A 27,086-nucleotide genomic window follows, 5' to 3' on the forward strand; every position below is an offset into this window, starting at 1 on the left:
CAGCCAGTGTGACTTTGAGAATGACCAAACCCATCAAGAAGAAATCCTTTTCTCCCTTTCACTCCTTTAAACATTTTCCATTCCAGCTACACAGAAAATCTACCGTGTTCTTAAAAAAAAAGAAAATGAAGAAGAAAAAAAAAAACGAAAATTGGAGCTGATGGGCTGATGTGATTGTGGGTACACGAGGGTGCAACAAGAAACTAAAGTCCAGAGCTCGATTACAGCCGAGTCTTTAGGGAACCATGTACATTTCCATGTCTTGTCGTTTAGCATGATGACTGACACATTTCAATGACGTAAAGAACTGTGTAGTAACTGTGCTCTAACCTGGCACATGGCCTGTCAGAGACAGGTCCTCATTTCCAATCAGCTCCCCGCTGGTTGTAGGTGCATGCACAGACAAAGTCAACTTAGTTATGTATGTGCTATTTATAGTGCTGGGTCATGGCTAGCATTGGCCCACTGAGTAAGCTCAGTAATCAGTGGGCCTTGGCCATACACCTCTGACATCAGATGAATGAACAGCATTTAAGCTGCACACTACCACTCTTTCACCATACATAAGGTTAGTGAAAAGATCCTTTACTCCTGTCTCACCACTCGTTGAACGCTGGATTATAGACTCTATGAAAGGCCTGGTTTGAAAGTGTGACTGAAGACTATAATCATTCTAGAGAGAATGGGAGAGAAAAGATATATGGGATAAATATATTGTCATGGAGATGATTATGGGTGGAACTTCCATAAAATATAGAGACCTGTCTTTTAGACTATGGCTCAGATAAGCTCAAAAATCATTTGGTTTGGAACAGAAGATAATAGCTTGTATATGTGCTGCTTTTTCTCAAGCCCTTTTTCCTACAACATTGCTATGGACATTAGAGACATTTCTAGAGCTGTTCCATTGCATCTTTCAAAACAGTCAAATCTTTCCAAATATTCAAACACTTCTACAGCTTTCACACTAAATTCTAATCTTTATAGCTTGTGCTTGTTTTGGGTGTTGATAAGTGTCCCTGCTGAAGAGAGACAGCTGAAAACTATTATTTCCCTTTCATTATAAAGGGATTGAAGGGCCCAGATGGCATAGATGAGGAAAAAATCCCCTGAGGAACCCTTCGTTTCTATCTCAAGAGCACAGCAGATGTGTATTGTAAAAACCATTAGTATTTTATTACATCGTCTTTCAGCTCCTATGAGGAGTAATAGAAAGCCATAAAGCAGGATTCTGACTTCTGACGTTCCAATTTTCTAATGATAGTGTGTACGCAACATACACTGTGTACATTGATTCAGATTGTGTGCTTCCCTCTTGCTTTGTATGCAGTTAGTAATAAAATCACTGGAATAGTAATAAACAAAAGCAAACGTCAGGTTTTCCAATAGTATCTGTAATGTCTGTAATTCAAAGAAACTTTATAGTAGGTCTGTTGTGGCTACTTTTAGGCTATAGGCTGTAGAAAAGTAGCCTGCTGCAAAAACTGAACCAAAGCTAAAATGTGCATGTGTGAGTTATAGTGGCACCATCCAGATGCACATCAACTTGACTTTAATGATAATACAGCTGTGTGGCCGTGACAGTCAAGGTCGATACTGAGAGCAGCCAGATGACGTGGAACCTTTGGGCTCCAGATGAACGGGGTCGTGTTTCAGGGGGGAGTTTAAGCGGGAGCATGTGCATCCTGCTATAAGTGTGATGCAATGAGTACTGGGTGGTAAGGCGCTATGTTTGAAATGGCCTACTACATACTGTATACTGCATACTGCACTCAGTATATAATGGATACTGCATACTTGTCCTCGTAGTAATATGCAGTACAGTATCCAGTATGCAACAAAAGCAGACCATACTACGGGGTCACGCGAACACCAAAGATTCTTTTGAAATCCCAAAATATCAGACTGTTTATCAGTTTTGAAAAGAAACGAGGAGAGAAGGTGGAGAAGAAATGCTGAAAGGCCGTTCAGAACAGCGACAGTTATGGCTTTCATTTTGGAATAGAAAGTTTAATGAGATTTTAAAGATTTTTAGAGATTTAAAGGTGTGCAGAGCTACAAGGGAGAGCGACTGAGAGAGTGTTCTTGGGTAAAAAGCAAAGATCTTAATAATATTATCATTAGATCTTGATAATTCAACAGAAAACTTATTTAAAAACTTGTATTTAAAAGAAACAACTATTGCCCACAATAGCCTGGCTATGACAAATGTGCACATCCACACAAAATAATAAAAGGTGATCCTTACCATCAGTGGTCAATACAAATTAAAAGGTCATGTCTAAGCAATTACATTAAAATAAACTCATATGTGAAACAAATGCCAATGGCTGACACATGATGTAACATATGCAGGAATGAGTAGACAAACATAGAACAGTAAACACTTTAATGGGCAACCGGGAGACTGGTTGGTATACACAGATAGAATACAATAAACATACCAAACCCGAGAATCAAACTCTAACAAAAAAGATCGAGATCAGAAAGGCTAGAGAACAATATACCACTCTATATGCTACTAGATAGAGTCAGCAATACCTTGCAAAAAGGGAATAAAAGACACAGCCTTAAATATGCAATAATCAATCACTCATAGGTGAGAATGATTAGTACTCAGTACTGAGTGTCGTAATGAACAGAACATGATTGGGAATCAATGTGTATGTCAGAGGCATCCTGGGAGTTGGAGTGCTTGTGCAAGTTGGATGGAGTCAGCACTACACGTGGACTTGGTTATGATTAAGGTAAATATTAAAGTAAAATATTAAAGTAAAAAGCATTTTCCATGATGATCTGTATCTAAAATGAATTATTCTACAAATATTTTTGGCAAATGCTCATCTGACCCCAATGTTATAACTAATACTTCAAAGCTTGCTATATACTTTATATTCAACATTACTTTGTATAATTACTGCAATCATGTTGGAATTATTGTGAAGCTCGAACAGCCACAGTGTTGTACATTTCAGTGTGTGGTATTATAGGGTTTTCACTTTTAAAGAATTAAAAACATGAAAACTAAAGCTTTAAATGCATTGTGCGCTACATGGGTTAGGGTTACCTTGCCCACTCGATCAGTCCCTAAAGCCTGTTCAGGTATGATATGTTTAAATAGCAAAGCAGATCAAAAATTATGTAACTTGCCCAGCTTGCATTTCAGTGAGGGTGTGATGCAAATTTTGTCAGACAAAGAAATGTAAGAAATCTGAGTCATGCATATCTGTGCAGGTTCACTGACAAGTCGCCATTCCTAAAACACTGGGAGATGAAACATGGCCTTATACAGTTACACAAAGAATGTGCAGTACCAACAACGGGTTTGATGAGGAGGAAATTAAAGTGACATTGTCACGGTACAGTGGTCCCCTACCGGACGCCTCCGTCCACAGCAACAGTTGTCGTTGTTGTTGTTGTTGTGGTGTTCGTCCCTCAGGTGGGCGGAGCCTGCGATCCGTCTCACCTGAGGGTCGTTTGTTTGTATTGTCTTTGTACCAGTTGACCGCTGGTTATTATATCCTTCAATTGGATCATGTCATGGGTTTTTGGTTTGCACACTTTTCTATTAAACCTTCCATTTTCCCTGAAACTTGGTGTGATCGCTTCCATTTATTTCGCTCACCCTGCCCGTCACACTGAGAATAAAGTCAGAATTGTGAGAAAAAAGTCAGAATTCTGACTTTAATCTCAGAATTCTGGCTGCCCTTTTTCCCCCAATGCCCCATTTTTTATATACAGGTCCTTCTAAAAAAATTAGCATATTGTGATAAAGTTCATTATTTTCCATAATGTAATGATAAAAATTAAACTTTCATATATTTTAGATTCATTGTACACCAACTGAAATATTTCAGGTCTTTTATTGTTTTAATACTGATGATTTTGGCATACAGCTCGTGAAAATTAGCATATCATGAAAAGGTTCTCTAAATGAGCTAATAACCTAATCATCTGAATCAACAAATTAACGCTAAACACCTAAACAAGATTCCTGAGGCTTTTAAAAACTCCCAGCCTGGTTCATTACTCAAAACCGCAACCATGGGTAAGACTGCCGACCTGACCGCTGTCCAGAAGGCCATCACTGACACCCTCAAGCAAGAGGGTCATACAGAAAGAAATTTCTGAACGAATAGACTGTTCCCAGAGTGCTGCATCAAGGCACCTCAGTGGGAAGTCTGTGGGAAGGAAAACGTGTGGCAGAAAATGCTGCACAATGAGAAGAGGTGAGCGGACCCTGAGGAAGATTCTGGAGTAGAAACAGCCAGAGCCACCGTGCACAGACGTGTGCAGGAAATGGGCTACAGGTGCCGCGTTCCCCAGGTCAAGCCACTTTTGAACCAGAAACAACGGCAGAATTGCCCGACCTGGGCTACAGAGAAGCAGCACTGCAAATTTTGCATGTCATTGGGAAATCAAGGTGCCAGAGTCTGGAGGAAGACTGGGGAGAAGAAAATGCCAAAATGCCTGAAGTCCAGTGTCAGCTATCAGGAGATTTTGGAGCACTTCATGCTTCCATGCTTCATGCTATGGAGATGAAGGCTCTGTTCGAAATAGCCTACTACATACTACTGGCGTACTGATCGAGCCCAAAATCAGTATGCCATATGCAGTATGTGACCAAAATGAAAATTTCCAGTACGCGAAACATACCTGGATGACCTACTACTTCCGCAAAATAGTCCAGTATGCGAACAGAGCTATCTTCGTGGTGTACTGCATCCCATCATGCAACGTGGCCAGTTTTGAGTGCACCCAAAGTCCGTAAAAAAAAAAAACATGGCGGACGATGCGGAGTGATAGTGCGAGCATAAATGTATGTTTATTTTTCATAAAAATCTGCTAGATAATACATTTTGTACTCCTCACTGTTTTAAAATAAGAAAATGCACTAAACAACCGCTAGCTAATAATCAGTCCTTTTTTAGCTAGCTAATTAGTTTTATCTTAGCAGCCTCTAAATATAGGCTAGCTTTGAAACCTGTTAACTAAATTCCCTACAAGACGCTTTTGTAAAAATTTATCTGTATTCATTTCTGTAATCATTTTACATTTTAAACACATGAATTGTGTATTACTGCAGTAAATTAAGTTATCTGCTATTGCGTATTGGTAGGGACAGACCATGACACAGAAGCCCTTATAGCCTGGCGAGCTTCTAACGAGCCTTTGTTTACTGGGCGACGCAACGTTGCCCAAAAAGCATTCGAGTAAGTTAATGCAAGCTTTTTTTGCTTTACATCTGAATCGCAAATACAAATCTCATTTGTATTTTTCCAATACTGAAACAAACTACATGCACTATATAAGCAATGTGTTCATTAGTTTCATTAATCTTTTTTTCAGAGAGTTTGTTAGAATTCACTGGCTGCAAGGCAAAATAGACCCAATTAAAGTTAAAAGAAAATGGGAAAATCTTAAGCAAAAAATACAAGGTAAGATTACTGTCATTGTATATTTATTATATTTAGGGTTACAGTGTTTCAAAATGAGTTTTCCACTGATTTCATGTTTTGAATATGGTGTCAGCGACACATACTGATGTGTTCACTTTGGATACGTGTAAGTACTTACAGAATAGTTGCCTATATTACACTTACATTTCCCACTAACTTATATTTTAAAAAATTATAGGTGTAAAAATCCATCTATGCTTAGATGTGCATTATTATTTTTAATTTCATTTTGGATTACTGTGTTACCTGTAGGAGTTGAAGGCCCCAAAGACAGGGGTTAGCACAGAGGGAGGGGAGACCACTGCCGCATCCTGGAGGTGGTATTCCTTAATGGACGAGGCCCTAGGGCAGAGGCCTTCCATACATCCTCCTGTCCTAGTGGACTCATCTGCCCAGGATGTGGCAGTGGCCTCTTCCTCCTCTGTGTTGCCCACAGACCCACCACCATCCACACCACTGAAGAGGAAGCGAGAGCCGGACTGGCTCTCTGTCCTCAGAATTATGCAGGAGAAAGAGGAGGAGAAGGACAGAATGTTTACTGAGCGAGAGGAAAGACGAGAGAGGGAGGCACTGGAGAGAGAGGAGAGGAAGGAAAGAGAGCGGAGAGAATGGGAAGAAAGGCAAATAAGGGAAAACAGAGAGGGAGGAGAAGAGGGAAAAGGAGATGAGGGAGTGGCAGGAGAGGATGGAGAATTTAAGTCGGGCAAGGGAGGACAAGTTGTTGGAGTTTTTAAAGCATTTTATAGAAAAAAAATTGTTAAAACATAAGTTTCTTGTGTCATTAATATTATAAAGTGTCATATAATATTATATAAGGTTAAGCAGGTTTGGCTTTAAGTGTTAAGTACTGGTCTTTATACAAGGATGAATGGTGATAAAATTGTATTTTCTGTTGATGAAGTAAATTGCTGGATTGACAATCTAAAAAGTAATGAGTCAAACCTATTCAGTTCAAAATTGTTTATTGGTATACTGTTATTCAAAAAATATTTCAAGTGTACCTAAAGTAACAGTGATGAGGAAAACTTCCTTTTAGAATGCCAGGGACCCTAATCTAGGATGGTAGAAAGCAGTGAACCTATAAGAAGGAATAACATTATTAGTACATTAATAAGAAGATTAACAAGGCAGGACTAATAATAGAAAACCTTGTATTTAGTTTGAATTGGTCTCTCCATGAGGAGAAGATATATTGTAAGGTCAAAAAGGGTTGAAACAGTAAAAGGATAACAGGGCCAGTCCTCACCACTTTAATAATCATGCTCTCTTAATGCTGCAATGGCAGCTTCAGGAGCAGATAGAGCAGCAGCCAGTCGGTGGCGGAGATTGTCTCCTGCTGTAGCTGCTGCTTCTGGCTGATCTTCATCTCTGTCTTCATCTTCCGGCTCATCCACTGCAGGCTCCATGAGGTCATTGTTTGTGAGGCACAAGTTGTGCAAGAATGCACAACAAGCAATCACCACTGGTGCAAATGTTGAATGGCCCTGAGAGTAAGATATGATTTTATATTACATTACTGACAGATAATATTTTGTAACTTTTAGTGCTTGAACTATGATTTACTGTAAAGGACCTTTTATATCCCCTCTTTTACCTCAAGAGCCTTTAAAAAGATTGATCGCCATCGGGTTTTCATCATCCCAAATGCCCTCTCCACCACAGACCTGGCCTTGGACAGGTGTCTGTTGTACCTGGCCTGCACTGCATTTTGTACTGGCTCTCTAAATGGAGTCATGATGCAGATGGGTGAAGCCAGGCAGGGATAACCTCCATCTCCAGTGATGCTCCAGCCTTGTGGTGGGTAGAGCTGCTGCACGTAGACTGAGCTCCACTTTAGGACCCTGCAGTCAATACTGCCAGCCACATGAGAGAAAGCAGGCGAACCAGCCAGACGGCAGAAGCCTGCACCGATGTCCTCCAGTTCAGCAGGTGATGGAAAATGGACCACTCTCTGGAAAATGGCCATAATCCCTTCAGCGGTGCGGTGGACAGCATCATGCACGGTTGTTCGGGGAACATCAAATGCCTCAGACACCACGCGATAGGAAGTTGCACTGGCGAGCCAATTCCCCAGCCATGATGGTACTCCCCCTCAAGAGCATGGACAAGGGAGTTTACAGTAGCTCGTGACAGGCGAAAGTCTGTTTTCAGCTCTGCACCACTGAAATACAGACAAAGGACAGGTATACTGACATTAAGATGACAGTAATGTCCTCTCCTGTCAACCTGCATGAAGGGGTTAAACAATAGGAATTTGTTATATGTTTAGAATGTGTATCTTCAATAAATTACTGTTTTAAATTGTTACTTGAATTCATTATTGTCTCTCAAATAAGCTTTATTTTATTCTTGTTTTTAAAAGTTACTAGATTCCCATATGTGTAGCAAATTGCAAAAATGTTTAATTTCAATATTGGACAAGAGCGAGTTGATGGCAAAATACTGTAGGCTACTGGTATTTAGCCCTGTGGATACCGGTAGTGATAAATGTGTGGTAGGCTATTCTTATCTGTCTGAGTTAGTAGATATTTTGTACTCAAGTTAAACTCCTCCAAAATGAATGCCATAAAGGTAGCTGTTAAAATCTTTCTTCTCCGCCTTCTCTCGTGGTATCTTCTAAAAATCGACAAATAGTCCGCCAGTATGCTTTGATTTTGTTGCATACTGGAAACTGTACTGCATACTACTACAAGGACCAGTATGCAGTATCTAGTATATACTGAGTCCAGTATGCAGTATCCAGTATGTAGTAGGCTATTTCGAACAGAGTCGAAGATTTCATTTTTCAGCACGACCTGGCACCTGCTCACAGTGCCAAAACCACTGGTAAATGGTTTACTGACCATGGTATTACTGTGCTCAATTGGCCTGCCAACTCTCCTGACCTGAACCCCATAGAGAATCTGTGGGATATTGTGAAGAGAAAGTTGAGAGACGCAAGACCCAACACTCTGGATGAGCTTAAGGCCGCTATCAAAGCATCCTGGTCCTCCATAACACCTCAGCAGTGCCACAGGCTGATTGCCTCCATGCCACGCCGCATTGAAGCAGTCATTTCTGCAAAAGGATTCCCTAACAAGTATTGAGTGCATAACTGAACATAATTATTTGAAGGATGACTTTTTTGTATTAAAAACACTTTTCTTTTATTAGTCGGATGAAATATGCTAATTGTTTGAGATTTTTGTTTTTTCTTTACTTTTTGCCAAAATCATCAATATTAAACCAATAAAAGGCTTGAACTACTTCAGTTGTGTGTAATGAATCTAAAATATATAGGAAAGTCTAATGTTTATCAATACATTACATAAAGTATTTAACTTTATCACAATATGCAATTTTTTAAGAAGGACCTGTAGTGGCCCTAATCCTCTTCCGTAGACAAAGACGTCATTTAGTGCCGCTTGTTCGGAGCTTGCGCATGCGCAACTCTTCAAACGCGGTCTGAATTCAAACTGGTCGGCGGGTAAAAAGAAAACAAGTGAGTCGCAGGTCTAAATACACACAGAAGAACAAGAGAAAGAGAAAATGTCTAAGACTTTGCAGGGAATCACACTGAAGGGAAGTGCTGAACTTGTTGCAGAATTCTTTTGTAAGTAAGCAATTCGTTTTGGGGTATGGTTGTTATGCGTCTTAAATTGCCCCGATATCTGAAATGTTTAGTTTAGTTAGCGGCATTGAGCCGTACGCATTTCGTACACATAAACGTACAGTTAGTTAGCTAGATAATCTAGCTAGTTCGAGCTTTCAAATAAAAACATGGTTCCAGTTTGTACATTATGGTTGTATATAAACGTTAAAAACCGAAGTGTAAGTAGCCATGGTCGGTAACTACCTCGTTAGCCATTTAGCCTCTTGCAGTCATGCATGCGTGTTTGCAAAGGGGTTTCCCAGATTTGTATGCTAACATTAGCAAGCTAGCTAGCTTTTTAGAACAGTGTGTTTTTAAGACAGTTGGAGTGACGCTTTTAAACACCTTCAAAATATGTCTACAACATCAACATTATGGCCAACTACATAATGAATCCGATGAATTGGTGGTGTTGTGGTGAAGTAGGCCGTGCGTGAATTTAGCGCTAGCTTGACTAAGTTTCTCCTCTGTAGAGCTGGCGATTCCTAGCTATTTTAACGCCAAGCTAAATGGGCATATGTTTTGTTTTCTTTAGAATTGTGCCACTGTACTTTGTCTCTTCAAAGAGGTGAATGCATGTCACAGGTGTTTAACACTCTGTAATTTCAAATTAGACTGTCTTTGTCGTTTTGCAGCGTTCGGCATCAACAGTATTTTATACCAACGAGGAATTTATCCTGCAGAGACTTTCACAAGAGTCACTCAATATGATATGAGTCTTCAGGTTACCACAGACCCCAAACTAAAGAACTACCTTACCAATGTTGTGACACAACTCAAAGGTAGGACTGTTTTACACATGTTGCCAGAAACGTATGATGCGTTTTAAAGTCAAACTCATTAGTAAATGTCAGTCGTTAAAGTCAAACTTAAGTGATTTTTTTCTTTTGTTTGGTGTTCTCATTATTTATAACTACAGTTTTGCCAAACATTTCTATATTTGCTGGAATGCTAACATTTGTTAAAACTACTGACTTCTCCTGGCTTATTAACTATTGGACAATTTCCCCACAGAGTGGCTGTTTGAATGCACAGTACAGAAATTGGTGGTGGTGATCACTTGCCTTGAGACAAACGAGGTTCTGGAGCGGTGGCAGTTTGACATAGAGTGCGACAAGACAGCCAAGGAGACCAGGTATTTTAATATTTGTAGAACAATTATTCTGTAGCTGTTTCAAATATGAATCCTTGCAATGTCAATGAACTGTTGGGTTATAATAACAAAAATTGCCCTGTGGGTAGGGGTGCATAAAATGGTATTCACAGCATTGTTTTCTCAGCATCTCCATTTATCTTATGGTAACTTGTTTATTTCCTTCTTTGATGTCATTTTATTGAATATTGCAGTGCTCCCAGGGAGAAGTCTTTGAAAGCTATTCAGGAAGAAATCCGCTCTGTTATCAGACAAGTCACAGCCACTGTCACATTTTTACCATTACTGGAAACTGCCTGTAAGTAGTTCAATTTTTGTAGACTCACTAGTGTATTCACTAATAGAGTTAAAGTTTAGTAGCATGCTTTTAAATTACTTAGTTATCGTTTGTATAATTTCTAATCTGAAAAGGGTTCTCTATTAATGAAAACATTACTAATAATTGGCTTTAAATGTTGAAATAAACTCATCCATTTCGTTGGATGAAATGTTGTAATGGTTATTTTTTCCCCATTTTTCCTCTTATTTTAACCACATGATTTGTGATATTTAAGCTTGTGATGATAATTATCGGTTATCTAATGTTCTAAAATTCTGTTTGCATGAGAATTCTGTTTAAATAGCAAATTAAGAATTTGAGTGTGATCAAAATAAGATTAACCGGATGGATTTAGCTGTACAAAATCAATATCTGCATAATTAGATATTAATTTGTTTTTAAACATGAAGGTGAGAGGTGTGACATTATAGTACTGTAGTTTGCTTAGGCCCTTGGTTGTTCGTTGATTCCTCTATGTGCAAGGTAATATTTGGGATGACGGAGGAAATTCAGAAGGAATAAAAGTAAAACATTCATCCTCCATTCTGCCTATACATTGACTACCTTTGACCTTCAGTGTCACTGCTCACAATCTTAATCCTCTGATGTGCTGCAGGTGCATTCGACCTCCTGATCTACACAGACAAGGATCTAGAGGTTCCTGAGCAGTGGGAGGAGTCTGGGCCTCAGCTTATTGACAACTCTGAGGAGGTCCGGCTTCGTTCCTTCACCACATCAATCCATAAGGTCAACAGTATGGTCGCTTACAAAAGGACAAACTCTGTCTAACCAGTGTATCTGTCCCACTTTGACTGTTTTCTGTACATAGCTTTGAAACCTCTGTGTTAGTCTCTCTTTTGGTGAGGCATTTTATTACTGTATGCCTGAAAAAAAATTAAACATACTGCTTTGACACAGGCACAAAGTCCTTTGTAGTTTTCTTATTCAGTTATACTTTTGTAATGACAGTAGATGGTCTATAGGTGGCAACAGCGTCACAATACTAAAATAGTGCAAACCTTCCAACACATTCTCACTAATGCACTGTATATGAAACAGTAAAATGTATAGTGTATTATAGTAATTAGGATGTATAATCTAGAACAGAGGTCACTAACAGGCGGACCGTGGTCCGGATCTGGACCCGAACGCAGTCCTGTCCGGACCCAATCTCATTCCTGATGAACTCTGCAAATTTCTATTTCCGTGGTCCGCAACCAATGGACCTCGGTCCGGATATGGACCCAAATGCCATCCCATCTGGATCCAGAATAAATTGTTAATAATTTTAAACCAGAGCATTTATTTCAGGGCTATTGAAAAAACCAGGGTTCGTACGGTCATGAAAAACCTGGAAAAGTTATGGAATTTGAAAATAGCAATTTCCAGGCCTGGATAAGTTTTGGAAAAACTAAAAATACTCAAATGTTTTGGAAAAGTCATGGAAATTTGCTTGACACAATAAATATATGTCGTTCCAATAACCGGAAGAAAAAATAAACATATATAATATAGCCATGTTTTTTCTTTGTGCGGACCACTAACGTAACTTCACAGGTTAGTTCGCTGCGTTAGCGTTGGACTCCAAGCGGAGCTGTAGATTGTACTTTGATGACGTGTAAATCAGCGTAATGCTGGTAAATGCCGATTCAACTATGGCTGCTTCAGTTGGACAAATACAAGCTATGGCTTGAGAAAGACAAGGACACGGGGCATGCAAAATGTGCACTGTGTGGTTAACCAACTGGTTAACGTTGGGGTTAGAGACTGAAAAGTCAGACGCAAAGCAGTTTTCGTCGTTAAGCGCGAACCTAGATTTAGACACGCCTTGATCGTAAACACAGAATAGAAAAAAACTAACAATGTTCTCGTGCGTACAGCGTGAGAAAGAGCGACCGCGTTGCCGAGATGGGCTGCGGTGGAGGCTGCGCTGCTTCAGCTTATCGTACACAACACTACACAACACAACACTCCACTACACTCCACAGAGCTGCCACTGCACCTCCACGCACCGCGCGAAATTAAGAAAAGTCGGTCGTAACTCCGTCCGTCGTTAACCAGACCCGTCGGTAAAAGGGAACTCACCGGCTTTTAGCCCGGATACGGCTTATAGCTACAACATTTTCCATTAAAAAAAACTTAGATGCGGCTTATATTGATATTGAAAATACGGTAAATGTTTATTTTTTCAATTAAACCATGTGTCTTTTCATTAATTGATGATATACTGTGGAATTTTAGCCTGGATTTTTTCTTATTTTTCGTGTCTACACATATGTTTAGAGAATGTACAGTCATTGAAATTTGTCTGAAAGTCATGGAAAAGTCATGGAAATTAGTTGTCAAAAAAGTGTATGAACCCTGAAAAACACTCCGTCACGAGTGTTACGTCCCCCCCAGAACCACAGGTCAGAGCTATCTGCCAAATTAGGCCTGCAGAAAAATATAGTTAATTAGCCCTGATCTAGAAGATTACGACCTAGGCCAGATGAAGTGCCTTTGTTGCCTTTAGTAGTAGATTAGAACAGTGGTTCCCAAACTTTTTCTGCCGTGCCCCCCTTTAGTAGATGAGAATATTTTTGCGCCCCCCCCTACACCCCACCCCCCATATTGACTAGGGATGTGTTGAAAACTTACAAAAACAATAGGTTCACAACTTTGGTCAAACATGAAAAAAATAAACTGCAAGAAACCTTTTAAATGGTTCAAGAATTCTAAATATAATTTAGAATAAATAAAGAGATGAAATAAGAGAAACAGCAATACATATGCGGCTAGTTTGCAAGCGCAGACATCACGCAGAGCACAAAGCATGTAACGGCCAAAAATATGTGTACTGTCTCTTTAACCCTCCTGTCGTGTTCGGGTCAAATCTGACAACTTAAACCACTCATAAATATTGTGTTTTACATCTGATTGCTGCAAGGCCTTATGCCATCCTCCACACTATGCACTGGAACATATAAAAGTGATGATCATCTTTTTCATTGAATTTTGAGTGTTTTAAACCAACGTTTTACATCTGTGTTGTTGCCGGTCAAGCGTGACCATCACAGGAAATGAATGGGTATTCAGAATATATTCATCTATCAGACAGAAAACATCCCCATACACACTCACACACACACACACATACCTATACACAGCTACACACACCTACACACACACACTCACACACACACACACCTACACACACAGACACACCTACACACACACCACACACACACACACTCGCTCTCTCTCACACACACACACACACCTAAACACACACACACACACACCTACACACACAGACACTCACTCGCTCACTCACTCACTCGCTCACACACACACACCTACACACACACATACAGACACACCTACACACACAGACACACACACACATGTTGTGCCTATGTTTGCAAGGCCCCTCTGATCTGAGTGTGACATGCCACTCATGTGCATGAATTCACACACACACACACACTCACTCACACACCTACACACACCTAAACACACACAGACACACACACACACACACGTTGTGCCTATGTTTGCAAGGCCCCTCTGATCTGAGTGTGACATGCCACTCGTGCATGAATTCACACACACACACACACACTCACTCACACACCTACACACACACCTAAACACACACACCTACACACACAGACACACACACACACACCTACAGACACATGTTATGCCTATGTTTGCAAGGCACACTCTGATCTGAGTGTGACATGCCACTCGTGTGCATGAATTTACATGCGCGCGTGCACACACACACACACACACACACTCACTCATTCACACACACACCTACACACACACACCTAAACACACACACTCACTCACTCATTCACACACACACCTAAACACACACAGACACTCACACACACACACAGACACACCTACAGACACAGACACACACACGTTATGCCGGTGTTTGCAAGGTGGTGTTTGCAAGGGTTTTTTGTGTGTTAAAACAGACCGGTCTCTGAAGACCGGGAACACTAAAGTAAAAAACGTGAGGTCAACAAAACCGAAGGGTTAAGGGAGCGAGTTGAGCGCGCGTATGGAATATTGTTTTTTTAGCTTTCTGCCGTAGACCGAGTCAGACCACTGCTCTTTAATTTATTTCTGTAAGTAACGCATTAAATGAGCTTTGGACAACTCACCAGTTCATGTATGAACAGTCAAGTAGTGCTGGAGCCCAGGTTTATTTTGGTCAACCAGCAAATAAACGGACTAAGTGGAATACCACCAGCGCGGGTATTAAGGTTGAACTAACTCCGAAAAGCAAGCAATACAAGCATAGAATTAGACTGAATAGATCCGTTTTTATGGATCGGTCACATTGTCACCGATACCCGATCTAGATTTTTTTCAGATATTAATATCGGAATCGGTGCATCCCTAATATTGACACGTGCACGTTTTACTTTCAAGCTCCGTGCCCCACCCACTTTGGGAACCACTGGATTAGAAGGATGTATAATTTAGTAATGTACAGTTATGATGCTTTAACTATGATCAAATGTAATATTTTTTATTTTAAAATCTTTGACATATAGGTGGAATATTACTTTTTGAACTTGCCATTGTATAAGCATCAAAGACTCCTTGATGGTCCAATTGAAAAGCAAACACGAGAGACACCTGCTGGGTGATTGCTTCCTGTACTCTGTAGCCTCAGGCTTCCTGAATAATGTTTATGAAAAAGACATTAGTTTTAAAGTAAGATTATAGTAGATTGGAGTTGTAAATTAACATAGTTCCTAAACCTATCGGATGGAGGTGAGATACTTTGAGCTGAGAGTTTGAAATTGTTAAGAAATGTTTCTACCTCTTCTAGCTTAACTAAACATTATTCAAATTCTGCAACATTTGGTTTAGCACATCTTTAAATCTTTGTTTTTGAAAAATGTATACTACAGAGCTGGATTAATTAAAGTCTTAGAGTTTCGTCCCTTCGCATAACTTCCTCCAAAGCATAAATTTATATATCATTATTTATGGCTTAATGTGACTTGAGGGGAATGTTAAGGCTACAAATTATTTTCAACCATAAACACTTGTCTGGTGTCATTTTATAGTCCCTTAACATCAGCTGCCCCATGCAGTCAGATATTGTTTCTGTAAAACTGACAGCTTGATGGTAACATTCACCAACCTTTCGATCGATTGACCAACAAAATATAGTGTCTAATAGGTTATACTATCACAAATAGAAAAGCAACTTGGGAACAGGAAACCTTGTCGGCGAGTTTGTTTGTGACAATGTCAGAAGGCAAGACTTTCACCTGTGGTAAACTGCAAAAAAAAAAGTGTTTAATTGTTTAATAAAAAGGCTAAGCATAATGCATACAGAGATACCCCTTTAGAAAACAAATGCAGGCATTTTGCTTGCAGATATGAGACACTTTTTTTTTCAATAAAACTGCTAGGTTTTATTTATTGTAAACATTTACAATATATACTACTGCTCAGTAGTAGATATGTATATGTTTGCTATGCTGTATGTATTTTTGCAAAATCAGTAGAAAGAACACTAGGAAACAATGTCTTGACTAATTAAATATATAGATATATTTTATCTTCAACTTTAAAGTCAAAAGTAGCAAAATTCTCACAACATGAAACACTTAATATAGTCAATAAATATACAAAAGATGTGAAAACAAAAATGTGAAAAGTAAACAATTTCTTCTGTATATCTGAAGTGTATGTGTTCCTTTGTAGCTGTGTATGTTAGCTTACTTCTGTGGTGCTCTGTAATGAGAAATATTTTTTGTGCGTATCTACCTCTTTAATTCAATGAGTAAGCTACAAAAAAATCCCAATGATGGGACAAAAACAAACAGCTCAGAATTATTGCCCTTGCATATACACTATGCAGGGTTTGTAGTGAGTCAATACAAAGACCCCCAATCTTTATATTCCATCTTTCAATAGCTCCCTTAATATCAGCACTAATTTATATATCACCTGGAAAAGCCGAGGCAACTAACAGGTGCTCTGCTCTTACTTTCACAGTCCTTTAGTGATTCATGCTTGCAAGGAAGCCGTCACCTTATTGATTTCATTGCTAACCCCCAAGCCATCACCTTATTGTTTTCATTGCTAACTAACCCCCAAGCCATCACCTTACTGTTTTCATTGTTAACTAACCCCCACCCCATTCCCTGAAATCAGTGACTAGATAGGTGGAAACAATAGATTTTAAGGGCTGGTTACCAAGCATCACTTCACCTAGGTAAGCCTTGCCCTGAAGTGAGGGAATTTCATTTTAATGAATCACAAACACACACAGGTGACTCAGTTTAACTGGTTGCTTTAAACATATTGCTTTAGTGCTATGCTCCTTCCCCCGTTACCACCCTCAAGCTAGATGCAACCAATGTGATTCAGGCCTCAAAGGTCAAATTGAATTCAGTCCCGGGGTTGTAGTGGAACTCGTGACCGGAGGAATGAAGCAATCACTCAGGACCCTTAGTGTCGGGACGTGAAGCAAAGGCCTGGAGGAGAGGCTGGCATGGCTCTGACCCCAAATTTACAGTCCTCCATTCAGTAAGCCTGCCTCCTCCACCTGCTCAGCTAGCAGCTTCCAGTTCTGCCTGTTGTCCCTACAGCCCTCCAGCAGGGGGGAGAAGGAATCCGACATACTGGTCAGCGTCTGGGACAGATACAGATGGGGAAAAATGGGGCCAATAGATAATATTTTAGATGAGAGTAATCAGAAATAAGACAACAAATTGTACGCACATACAGCCTCTCAAGTGCTCACTGCTTTGTTACAGGCCAAACGCACAGCATATTCATCACAATGCAGTAAATGCAGTAAAGGAGTGGGCCCTCGAGATGAGAGGACTTCTGATAGGCTTTTGTCCGTCTTACCTCATATAACTGTATGCAGATAGCATCGATGAAAGAAACCTGCATGCTAGGAATCCTATCACGCTTCTCTCTGTTCATCAGATCCTAAGGAAAAGAAAAGTGGATAAATGGTGGTGATGTCTTGGCATGACGTGTTCTAATATAATGATGTAACGTGCAAAACGTGAACATACAATAGGTTCAATATTCAGTTCCTGTCTTTCTTTGTCCCCCTGCTCGAAGAACTCGGTGGCCACAAGCTCTGCTACCTGAGGAAACGATCAGACAAAAGGAGATGAGGCCTTAGGACAGATGGGACATGTTTCTATTAATTCTTTACACCTCTTCATTTCTCTGCTTTCACTAACTGACTCTGAGTAATGCTGCACACATTTGTCAGCTCTGCACTTCCCACAATTGTGGATGGCTTTTATCACCACCATCATTCACCATGAGAGGGTCATGATTTTACTGAATAAATAATCGCAGAATACATTTTTTTATTTGATGAATCAGTCATATCAAATTATTTTGCATCAATTGTAAATCTTAACTTCAGAGTAGTGATGAACTACAGTGTGTGTATGTGGGCACTAGGCCAGTGCTGGCCCAGTGTGGACACTGAGGGGTTTCATCTGAGGAGCTCTTGCTGAATGCTGATAGTTGTGGTATGAATATGGCATGTGTCAATGCCTCATAATGTTTCAGACTGCTTAACCTAAGCCTGTAGTTTCTTGGACCTTTGGGTTAAATTCAGGCCATCAAATCTAAGCTAGCTGAGGCAATCTTACTTGCCTGCTGCAACAATAACATAAATATTTCTGAATATTCACAAATGTTAACACTAAATCCTTTTGTGCTTGCATTCTGACAGGTCATTGCATTTCCACAGCAAAGCATGGAATTATAATTGGTTGTTTTGATAAGTGATAACATTGATTAGAATTGGTGTCAAATTTAATATTTTTTGTATTACAATTATTTTATTTAAATAAGCAGTTGTTGGACCACTGTTGGATCATCATTGTTTATTTTTTAAACAGCTCAGGTACAGCTTTCACTGTACCTGAAATCAGTTCTAACCCTGGAGTTGCACGGGTTATATCAGACATGCCTTATTAAACCACCAACTATTTATGTGAGAAAGAACTACAGTGGGCAAAAAGTTATTAGTTTTTTTCTTTTGTAAATTCATTCCCCAGACACATTAGAACTGAAAAAACACTGAAAACGGTTTCCAAATCAGTATAACAAATATAGTATAACAAAACAAGTATAACAAAAACTTTTTTTTTTTTTACTCTTACCCTCTTTTGTACAGGCCAAGGCTTTGTAATAGCAGAGATATCACATGCAGTCATCAGCATGGATCTGTAGAGTAGAAATGTTACCACAGGACCAGGTATTTAAAAGCAACCTCTGTATTTTGACACTTGCAATTCTTATAAATTATTTTATTCTTGAAAATAAAGCATTGCTTATTTGTTCAAAATCATACGGAAGTCCATCTCTATCCTACTCACCTCAGTAAGTCTTTGTGTTGGTCATTCTCCCAAAGAAACTGACTGTTTTTTGCAAGTTCAAAGAACTCTGTTCTTTTGCTATATTAATATGGAAAAAAAAAGTCAGTTACTATCGCAGCCATAGACAGCCTATATAATCATAGAAAACAGCTAACCAAAAAGTAGAATGACTTGCGAGTTTTATAAGCAAAACCAGAAACTAGTTACAGCTAAAATAAATAAATAAAGGTTGGATCTTGGTAGTACACCAAATACAACACTTTCATCACAGCTACAATCCTTAAAACATCAGAACACACTGTACTGACATAAACAATGCTTTGTATTGTAAACCAAATCTAAGCAGCTAAATTATAACTGCTACTGTGACCAATACCTGGTACCTACTTCATGTACAAAGCCAGATCGGTTGCCAGAATAGCCTTCTCAATCATCTTCAGAGTAGTTTTGTACTCATCTAGGGAAAGGCCACTTAGAATCTGATTGCCCTGAGCAAATGGAATTGGCAAAATATTACTTCATATAAGAAATAAACAGGAGTATTATTTATATCATGCTCTTAAAACATAAAGACCACCAGAAATCCACTAAATATTTAAAAAGAGGGGCATGTGTAACAAATTGCGTCTTGATCCCAGTCTGAGCCCAAGTCTTGAACTCGGTAAAATATCCTTTCAATATCCATTCAAATCGAAATGAAATTACAGACACAAATCAGGAAGTCACAATAATTTCTGAGAGCCAAAAATGTCATTAGGTATACAGAGATCCCTGGAGACAGTTGAGAATGCAGGGAGGGGTCAGGTTACAAGAAAGCACTTGGGTAGGAATACTTCGTGACAACTACAACCATAAAAAAGTCCTCAACGGAATTTATTGAATCTGAATAGTTCAATAAATTACTTGTGTGTGTGTGTGATTTCAGGTTTAGTGTCAGTTGATCTTATCTTTGGATGAACCAATGAGCTGAAATAACTCACAGAGTAGACATTGAGTGAGTTTGCATTCCCCCACACCTCTCCCTTTTCTTTTATCAGATCTTCATGTGAAGCTCTTCCCCATATGAAACTACAGCAGTTTTACCCTGTCACATTTGGATCACTAGGGTGGATATGGGATATACTTACTGGGCTATTCAGGATCATGAGGCACTGGTCGAAGTGATGGTGTTCCATAATAGAGTGGCAGTAGAGTTGGGCCAGAGGGTGTTCACTCCTATTTACAAAATGAAAATGTAGAAATTTTAGTTCTATTCATCCATTCCTCATGGGCTTTTTAAAAATGTGAATGCTTCCTTTATATTTCCCCAAGACAGCAGCTTTTTAATCAGTTTTTATCTGGTTTATCTGTCTGTTGCTTTTTTTGTCAAACTGGACCTCACCCAACACAATATTGCAAACAGACCTCTTGATATATGAGTTGTTGACACCTCTGTGGTCCAAATCATGACACAGTGTTGCAATCATCAGGGCCAAAACCTCCAGATCACTTAGATCATTCTGTTGATGAAAACACGATAAAGACTTTTTAATAATTTTCATACATTTACAGATAACAAGTTACATGGCAACTGTCATTAATGTAGTAGCAGATAATGAAAACTTCTATAGCAGTATTCTTCTATAGCAAGGCCAAAAAGGCTATAATCGTATATATTACAAAGTCATGCTACTTCTATTCCTGTATATATCAATGCACATGTTGTTTAGCAGCACTTTTGCCTGCAGTACCCAAATTTAGATGAGTGTTTTCCTCCCATAAACAATGTAATTTAAAGTAATACAAAAACATTGGCCCAAAAATAACTAATATCTGACATCCCTTTCTTTAACAGACAAGCTTTTGCTTGTTGTTAGCGGTTTCAAAGTTCATCTAATGAAGTGCATGCTTTATGGAATGTGAGTTTAGAGACTGATCCAGTCCACAGCTTTTCACTTTATGCCCTTTTTAAAAACTTAATCTCAGATTGTCTCTAATTTATGCTGGCAGTATGCTCTGGCTCCTAGAGCTTGCTTGGTCTCCTCATAGCTCTGGTGATTGTTTTTGATTCACAAGTGCAGCTGGGCTTACTGCCTGGCAAGCATACTGTCTTCATTTTGTAATCATATAATTGTTGGTGCTTTGCTTCGTTATGGCTTGGACTGAATTCATTCCTAACATTCTAATTGCATATTTTTAAAAACAGACAATTTCATGCTCTTCTTCATGATCGTTTTAAGTCAAAATAAGGAGCTGAATACAAAAGTGCTGTTTTGAAATAGTCATAAACACAAGCTCTGAATGGTCCCTACATGGCCCTCTCGAAGCCAATGTACACTATATTGCCAAAAGTATTCGCTCACCCATCCAAATGATCAGAATCGGGTGTACTGATCACTTCCATGGCCACAGGTGAATTAAAATTAAGCACCTAGGCATGCAGGTTGTTTTTATAAACATTTATGAAAGATTGGATTGCTCTCAGGAGCTCAGTGAATTCCAGCGTGGAACTGTGATAGGATGCCACCTGTGCAACAAATCCAGTCATGAAATTTTGTTGCTCTTAAATATTCCACAGTGGACTGTAAGCTGTATTATAAGAAGAGAGAACTGTTTGGGATCGATTCCAACTCAGCGATGAAGTGGTAGGCCACGTAAACTGACAGAGGGGGCCAGCGGATGTTGAATCGCAAAGAGCGAAGAGGTCGCCAACTTTCTGAGCTTCATGGAATGGGTTTCCATGTTCGAGCAGCAGTATCCAAGCCATACATCACCTGTGCAATGCAAAGCGTCGGATGCAGTGGTATAAAGCACACCACCACTGGACTCTAGAGCAGCGGGGGCACGTTCTCTGGAGTGATGAATCGTGCTTCTCCATCTGGCAATCTAGTGGACGAGTCTGGGTTTGACACTTGCCAGGAGAACGGTACTTGTCTGACTGCATTGTGCCAAATGTAAAGTTTGGTGGAGGGGGATTATGGTGTAGGGTTGTTTTCATGAGCTGGGCTTGGCCCCTTAGTTCCAGTGAAAGGAACTCTGAATGCTTGAGCATACCAAGACATTTTGGACAATTCCATGCTTCCAACTTTGTGGGAACAGCTTTTAGCTTGCCCCTTCCTCTTCCAACATGACTGTGCACCAGTGCACAAAGCAAGGTCCATAAAGACATGTAAGGTAGAGTCTGGCATGGATGAACTTGACTGGCCTGCACAGAGTCCTGACCTCAACCCAGTAGAACACCTTTGGGATGAATTAGAGTCGAGACTGCGAGTCGGGCCTTCTTGTTCAACATCAGTACGTGACCTCACAAATGCACTTCTGGAAGAATAGTCAAAATTTACCATAAACAACCTTGTGGACAGCCTACCCAGAAGAGTTGAAGTTGTTCTAGCTGCAAAGGGTGGACCAACGTAATATTGAACCCTATGGATTAGGAATGGGATGTCAATTAAGCTCATATGTGAGTCAAGGAAGGTGAGCAAATACTTTTGACAATATAGTGTATATAAAAAGAGACTCAAATGACAGAACTGCAGAGGAAAAATTAACCATTACTTGGTAATAGGAGAAATTAGCTTTTGGGGCAACCAAAGTTAATAGGACAGTTGGCCATCCACTTTTATAGCCTAGTTCAAAAAAGTGTAGTGTAGTGGCAAAAAGAAGTGTAAACGCTAGTAAAATAGGCCATCATAAACTAGAATATCAGAATCCATCATTCAAAGACAGCCAAAACATGAACAGTGTCCAAACCAACAGGAACCAACTTTACTTAACAATGCAGTGGTGGTAATAATAAACAACCTGACAGACCTCAGTAAAGTATCACAATGAAAGTACAAGGTACATTTTCAATCATGATGAAAATCTGTTGAGCAGGTTAAGAATACTCTGCAGGATATGGGTATAGCTGTTCCAAAGAGGATCACAAAGAGGGGGATTTGCAGATTCATCGCAAGATAAAAAAATACCCGAAAGCCCCAAGAAAAACATGAAGTTACAGTTTTATAAAATGCACATAAAAGAATGTTAATGTTACTAAGCCAAAATAACTTCTTCTTGATCCAGTGTATACCAGTAAAATAAGTATGGCTGCCAAGGGGAACTGGCTTGGTTACTTTGATTGACACTGTGATAAATTCTAATGGACACAGAAGCATCTTAAGTGCTTAGATTCAACCAACTACTATAAAACTGACTGGATGGCCATTCAATTTGCAGTAGGAAAATTACATGTAACATACTGCTAAAACAACTATGAGTGTTTTGTAGGACTTAAATGTGGAATATCAGTCACTTCACCTGAACCCCATTGAGCATTTCACTCACTGAATTTTAACAGAATTATCCAAATGTTTAATTTTCTTCAAGAAATGGTTGTTCACAACTGCAGACATAAAACGTTTAGTGATATCACTTCAAGTTATTTTGCAAATAAAATGTTTTTTAATGTACTTGCTCAAAAATGTAACTATACATTGCTATTTATTTATTAGCTTGAAGGCTAATAGCATGGAAGGTACTAATAAGTTAATGGGCATAAAGAGTGTGTGTGTGTAACATCCAGTGCTCGTCTTTGTTAGAGTCTGACACCTGCGTGGGTTTATGTTAATGTGCACTATCTGCGCTCACACTCAATAAATGTCAGTCTTTTTGATCTTGCAGTACATTTAGTGATTTGAGTCTTAGACACTGCTGGCTTTCTCCTGGACGCCACACCAACTAATTTATTGAAACAGGTGTACATTGCCCTGTCTAATGGCATGTGCCTGTCTTCTCAAGAAGAAAGAGGATACAGAATTCAGTGGCCTAGCATGTGCAAACATGAGAGCACATATTACATAATTCCTTAAAGAGCTGCACAAGATACGTCTGTCATTCATAATCAATTTTAGTCACAATAAAGGCATGTACCTTCAATGGACTTTATATCAGCTGATAACAACACACTGGTAATGCTAGCTAACCAGCTAATGAGTATAATTAGTAATAATTAGATGTTGGACTGAAATTCTGGAGCTGATTTTGACATGACCAGCACTCTCCTGCATCTGTTAGTTGCACTGACCTGCAGTCTCCCGGCTTTTAGGATGGCAAACATGCACTGGGATGTGTTGAAGGCATGCCGCCAATTGTGGTAGGCCACGTTCTTCCTGTAGTTCTTCTTCACGCTCAAGACCCATTGGCACAGGCTCTGAAAACAGTCAAAAATAGCAGTCAAGAACTGGTCAGAAACATGCGGAAGGCCAGAGAAGCAGAGAGATCCCAGAAAGAGTGCAAGACCTGAAATGGTGATAACAACTCTTTAGTCATGTAGACATCTTATCATGGAAAAAAAGTATATTAAATTTGGTGGCTTTTAGAATTCAATTGCAAACCAGGAAAATTACTAATCAAATTACTTTACTTTATCAATTGTCAATTCTTTTTATCTCTGCAGTATGATAAGAATATACTAACCAAAATAATACCAATGTACAAAAAGCATGTTCGTGGATACTGTACAGAATAAAATGAGTCAGGCATCACCTCATAATTAGTATTTACATTAAGTATGAATTAGGCAGCAGTCAAATCCAAACACAATTTAAGAATTAAGAATGACAAATTAAGCAATATCACTGTCACACTACAATCCTTGGCCCCTCCCTATACATGTCCACGTGTTTACGTTTGTATACGGTCGCTTCCGTGTATGTCTTGGTGTGTTCGTCTGTGTCATTAGTCTCACCTGTCTCTTGTGTGCATTATGTGTTACACTTGTGTCTAAATGTGAGTGTATTTAGTTTGTGTCAGTGGTGTGTTTGTTGCTCGTCTTTGTTTGCATGTTCACAATGGTGTTGCACACATTTGAAAAATACAAACCATGTCTCTGTTCTTTAAGTCTTTAAAAAATGCAAATATTGGTAGATGTATATGCCATAAATATATGAAAATGCAATCAATAGAGACAAAACATTTTTATTTATTCACAATTAACAGGAATTAATCTGAAAAAACTGTACTATATCACAAGCGTACTATATCATAATTTCTATAAACACGTTTACTGGTTTACTATATACAGTACAACATTAACAAAAGTGTAGTGTATAGAGAATAAAAAACAAACTGAACAAACCAGGCCCAAACATGGCTATGCTACAGATACATGTGCAACAAGATAAAGTCGAATGGCATGGCTTGCCAGTTCCCCCCACCGCCCCACCACTTCCAGGTTAGTTGGCGTGTTTACGCCGAACGGCAGCTCTGGCCCATCGAAGGTGGTCACTCATTGGTGGCAGTGCTGCCCTGTGATTGATCTGGACCTGACACCACCCGGGGTGGTTGAGGAGTGCCTGCATTCACTCACAAGGTCCCGGGCCGCATTGGCTGCCTGGCGATTTCAATAAAAAAACCTGTCTTTGTTCCACGTCTGTGACCTTTCTCCCATGGCACCAAGGGCCATAAAAGGATCTTTGTTCACAACAGCCAGGCGTGATGAGTGCCCATCGATTTTATTTATGTATTTATCTACAGTAAGGACAGGAGAACACTTCTTTTGAGCTATACTACAGTTCAGTGCCTCCCCACCTGCAGAATCTATTCATTAGTATATTTTTCTGTACGAGTGATCATAAACATACAAAAGTGAAGATGTACCTTGTACTTCATTTGAAAGTTCTGGACGAGCTTTAGATCCACAAACATGCGGATAGTGGCATGGGTGGTTTCCACATCTGACAGGTCAAAGTCACTGAAGCTGAAGTCCATTAGTCTCAGAGACTGGGCAGAGGGAACAGTGGCTGCCTTTTGACAAAGAAAGCACACAGACAACCATCAACGAACAACCATAATTTTAGAAATCAAAGCACATTAAACCTCACATTTATTTTCTGATGCCAAAACAAAAGCCGATAAATAAAACACGCATAAACACCACACATACACACACACACACACACACACAGTCTATGTAAACAGACTATTACCCTCCGACTCCAGAGATCTCTGTCAGGCATTAATAATCAATGAGCAGTGATCAGCATATTTTGAAGCACACAGGATGAGCGTTTAGCTGTGCTCGGCTTGTCTCTCTAACTGAGAGTGGTGCCTTTCATGGCAACAAATGCTATTTGTGCTGCACTCAGCCACCTTCTTCTCTCATCTTGCTTTCATCCCCAAGAGAAATGGTCTTAAAACTACACAGGATGCACAAAAGCAGGATTAGGCCACTTTCAGCTGCTATTTTACGCTGGTTTGGAACAAATTTTGGGTTATATACATACTATGTATATGTATTCACCACAAAATAATAATGCATTCTAACAAGTTTTTTTTTTACTGTTAATTTACATGGCAGAGGACAATTGAATGTTTAAAAAGTCATAAACAAGTAGCACAAAGACCATGGAATTGTTACAAAATAAAAGCAACTGAAATTTTTCATTATATATAAGCCACAATATTCCTACCCTACTGCCCAACAAACCTACACAGGTCAGTTTTCCAAAATTCATAACATAACTGGCCTCGCACATATTGGAGAACTCCCATCTCTAACCCCTGGCTAACGCCGCCGGTCTTATTACCATCAGTAAACTGATGACGTTTGCAGAGTGTGCAATGCCGAGGTTTACGAAGCAAGAGGTAATAAATGAATAAAGTGCAATTTACCGCAGTTACCTGCAGCGCCCGCGTCTCCTCCTCCCCAGCGGAGGCATGGTAAGAGAGAACCTGAAGGACACATGCATAGAGGCACATACATACACAGGCATGGTGGTGAGCAGGAAATGCACACTTCTTCTTACACATGACAGTGGCACATTGAGTTCATCGAAGCCTTGATGTTTAGATGTTTACTTAAATCAGGTTAACACTTGAATTTGAGTTTAACCACGCCCTTTTATCTTCAGTTCACATTGCTGCTGCCACTGTCTGAGGGGTCGTTAGTGAGAGAGAATAAAACTGACAGGCTGGGCGTTAAGTGAAGGATCGGGAGGACAGGGTCTGGTGGGGAGTGGTGTGGGGTTGGGGTTGGGTAGGGGAGTGGGCCACCATGCTGTCAGCTGATGGGAAGTGCCCCCCCCCCCCCAGCAGACAGATCAGAGGAAGATTGAGTTGGGAAAAAAGAGAAGTGGTGGGTGCAGGCAGGAGAGGGTGGTGCATGACTGGGAGTCTGGGAGGA

General features: G+C 39.7%; 2 protein-coding genes across 4 annotated transcripts in view; one reads left to right on the forward strand and one right to left on the reverse strand.

Moving 5' to 3' along the window:
* Window positions 1-8,860: 8,860 nt before the first annotated feature.
* On the forward strand, window positions 8,861-11,480 carry mad2l1 (MAD2 mitotic arrest deficient-like 1 (yeast)). Its single transcript, XM_076972776.1, has 5 exons — window positions 8,861-9,051; window positions 9,726-9,872; window positions 10,105-10,225; window positions 10,438-10,541; window positions 11,179-11,480. The coding sequence occupies exons 1-5, from the start codon at window positions 8,988-8,990 to the stop codon at window positions 11,349-11,351; spliced, it is 609 nt and encodes a 202-aa protein (XP_076828891.1). The 5' UTR covers window positions 8,861-8,987; the 3' UTR covers window positions 11,352-11,480.
* Window positions 11,481-15,921: 4,441 nt separating this feature from the next.
* pde5ab (phosphodiesterase 5A, cGMP-specific, b) overlaps window positions 15,922-27,086 on the reverse strand; it is a 47,625-nt gene continuing 36,460 nt past the window's right edge. Inside the window, exons 11-21 of one of the 3 annotated variants that reach the window (XM_076973051.1) lie at window positions 26,585-26,635; window positions 25,562-25,708; window positions 23,988-24,113; window positions 20,348-20,442; window positions 20,071-20,158; window positions 19,331-19,431; window positions 18,944-19,021; window positions 18,728-18,791; window positions 17,615-17,689; window positions 17,442-17,525; window positions 15,922-17,220 (exon numbers count right to left, since the gene is read on the reverse strand). In XM_076973051.1, the coding sequence (XP_076829166.1) occupies window positions 17,098-17,220; window positions 17,442-17,525; window positions 17,615-17,689; window positions 18,728-18,791; window positions 18,944-19,021; window positions 19,331-19,431; window positions 20,071-20,158; window positions 20,348-20,442; window positions 23,988-24,113; window positions 25,562-25,708; window positions 26,585-26,635 (1,032 nt within the window). In that variant the 3' untranslated portion in view covers window positions 15,922-17,097. Of the gene's footprint in view, window positions 17,221-17,441; window positions 17,526-17,614; window positions 17,690-18,727; window positions 18,792-18,943; window positions 19,022-19,330; window positions 19,432-20,070; window positions 20,159-20,347; window positions 20,443-23,987; window positions 24,114-25,561; window positions 25,709-26,575; window positions 26,636-27,086 lie in introns of all 3 variants that reach the window. The other 2 variants (XM_076973050.1, XM_076973052.1) reach the window with 2 other exon arrangements.

Source organism: Brachyhypopomus gauderio, chromosome 14, assembly GCF_052324685.1.
Source record: "Brachyhypopomus gauderio isolate BG-103 chromosome 14, BGAUD_0.2, whole genome shotgun sequence".
Lineage (NCBI taxonomy): Eukaryota > Metazoa > Chordata > Actinopteri > Gymnotiformes > Hypopomidae > Brachyhypopomus > Brachyhypopomus gauderio.

Bases quoted from the DNA above. Each gene is read 5' to 3' on its own strand.
- mad2l1 (XM_076972776.1), top strand. From the start codon at position 8,988: ATGTCTAAGACTTTGCAGGGAATCACACTGAAGGGAAGTGCTGAACTT. The intron at 9,873-10,104 runs GTAGGACTGTTT...ATTTCCCCACAG, and splicing joins TGTTGTGACACAACTCAAAG to AGTGGCTGTTTGAATGCACA. The intron at 10,226-10,437 runs GTATTTTAATAT...TGAATATTGCAG, and splicing joins AAGACAGCCAAGGAGACCAG to TGCTCCCAGGGAGAAGTCTT.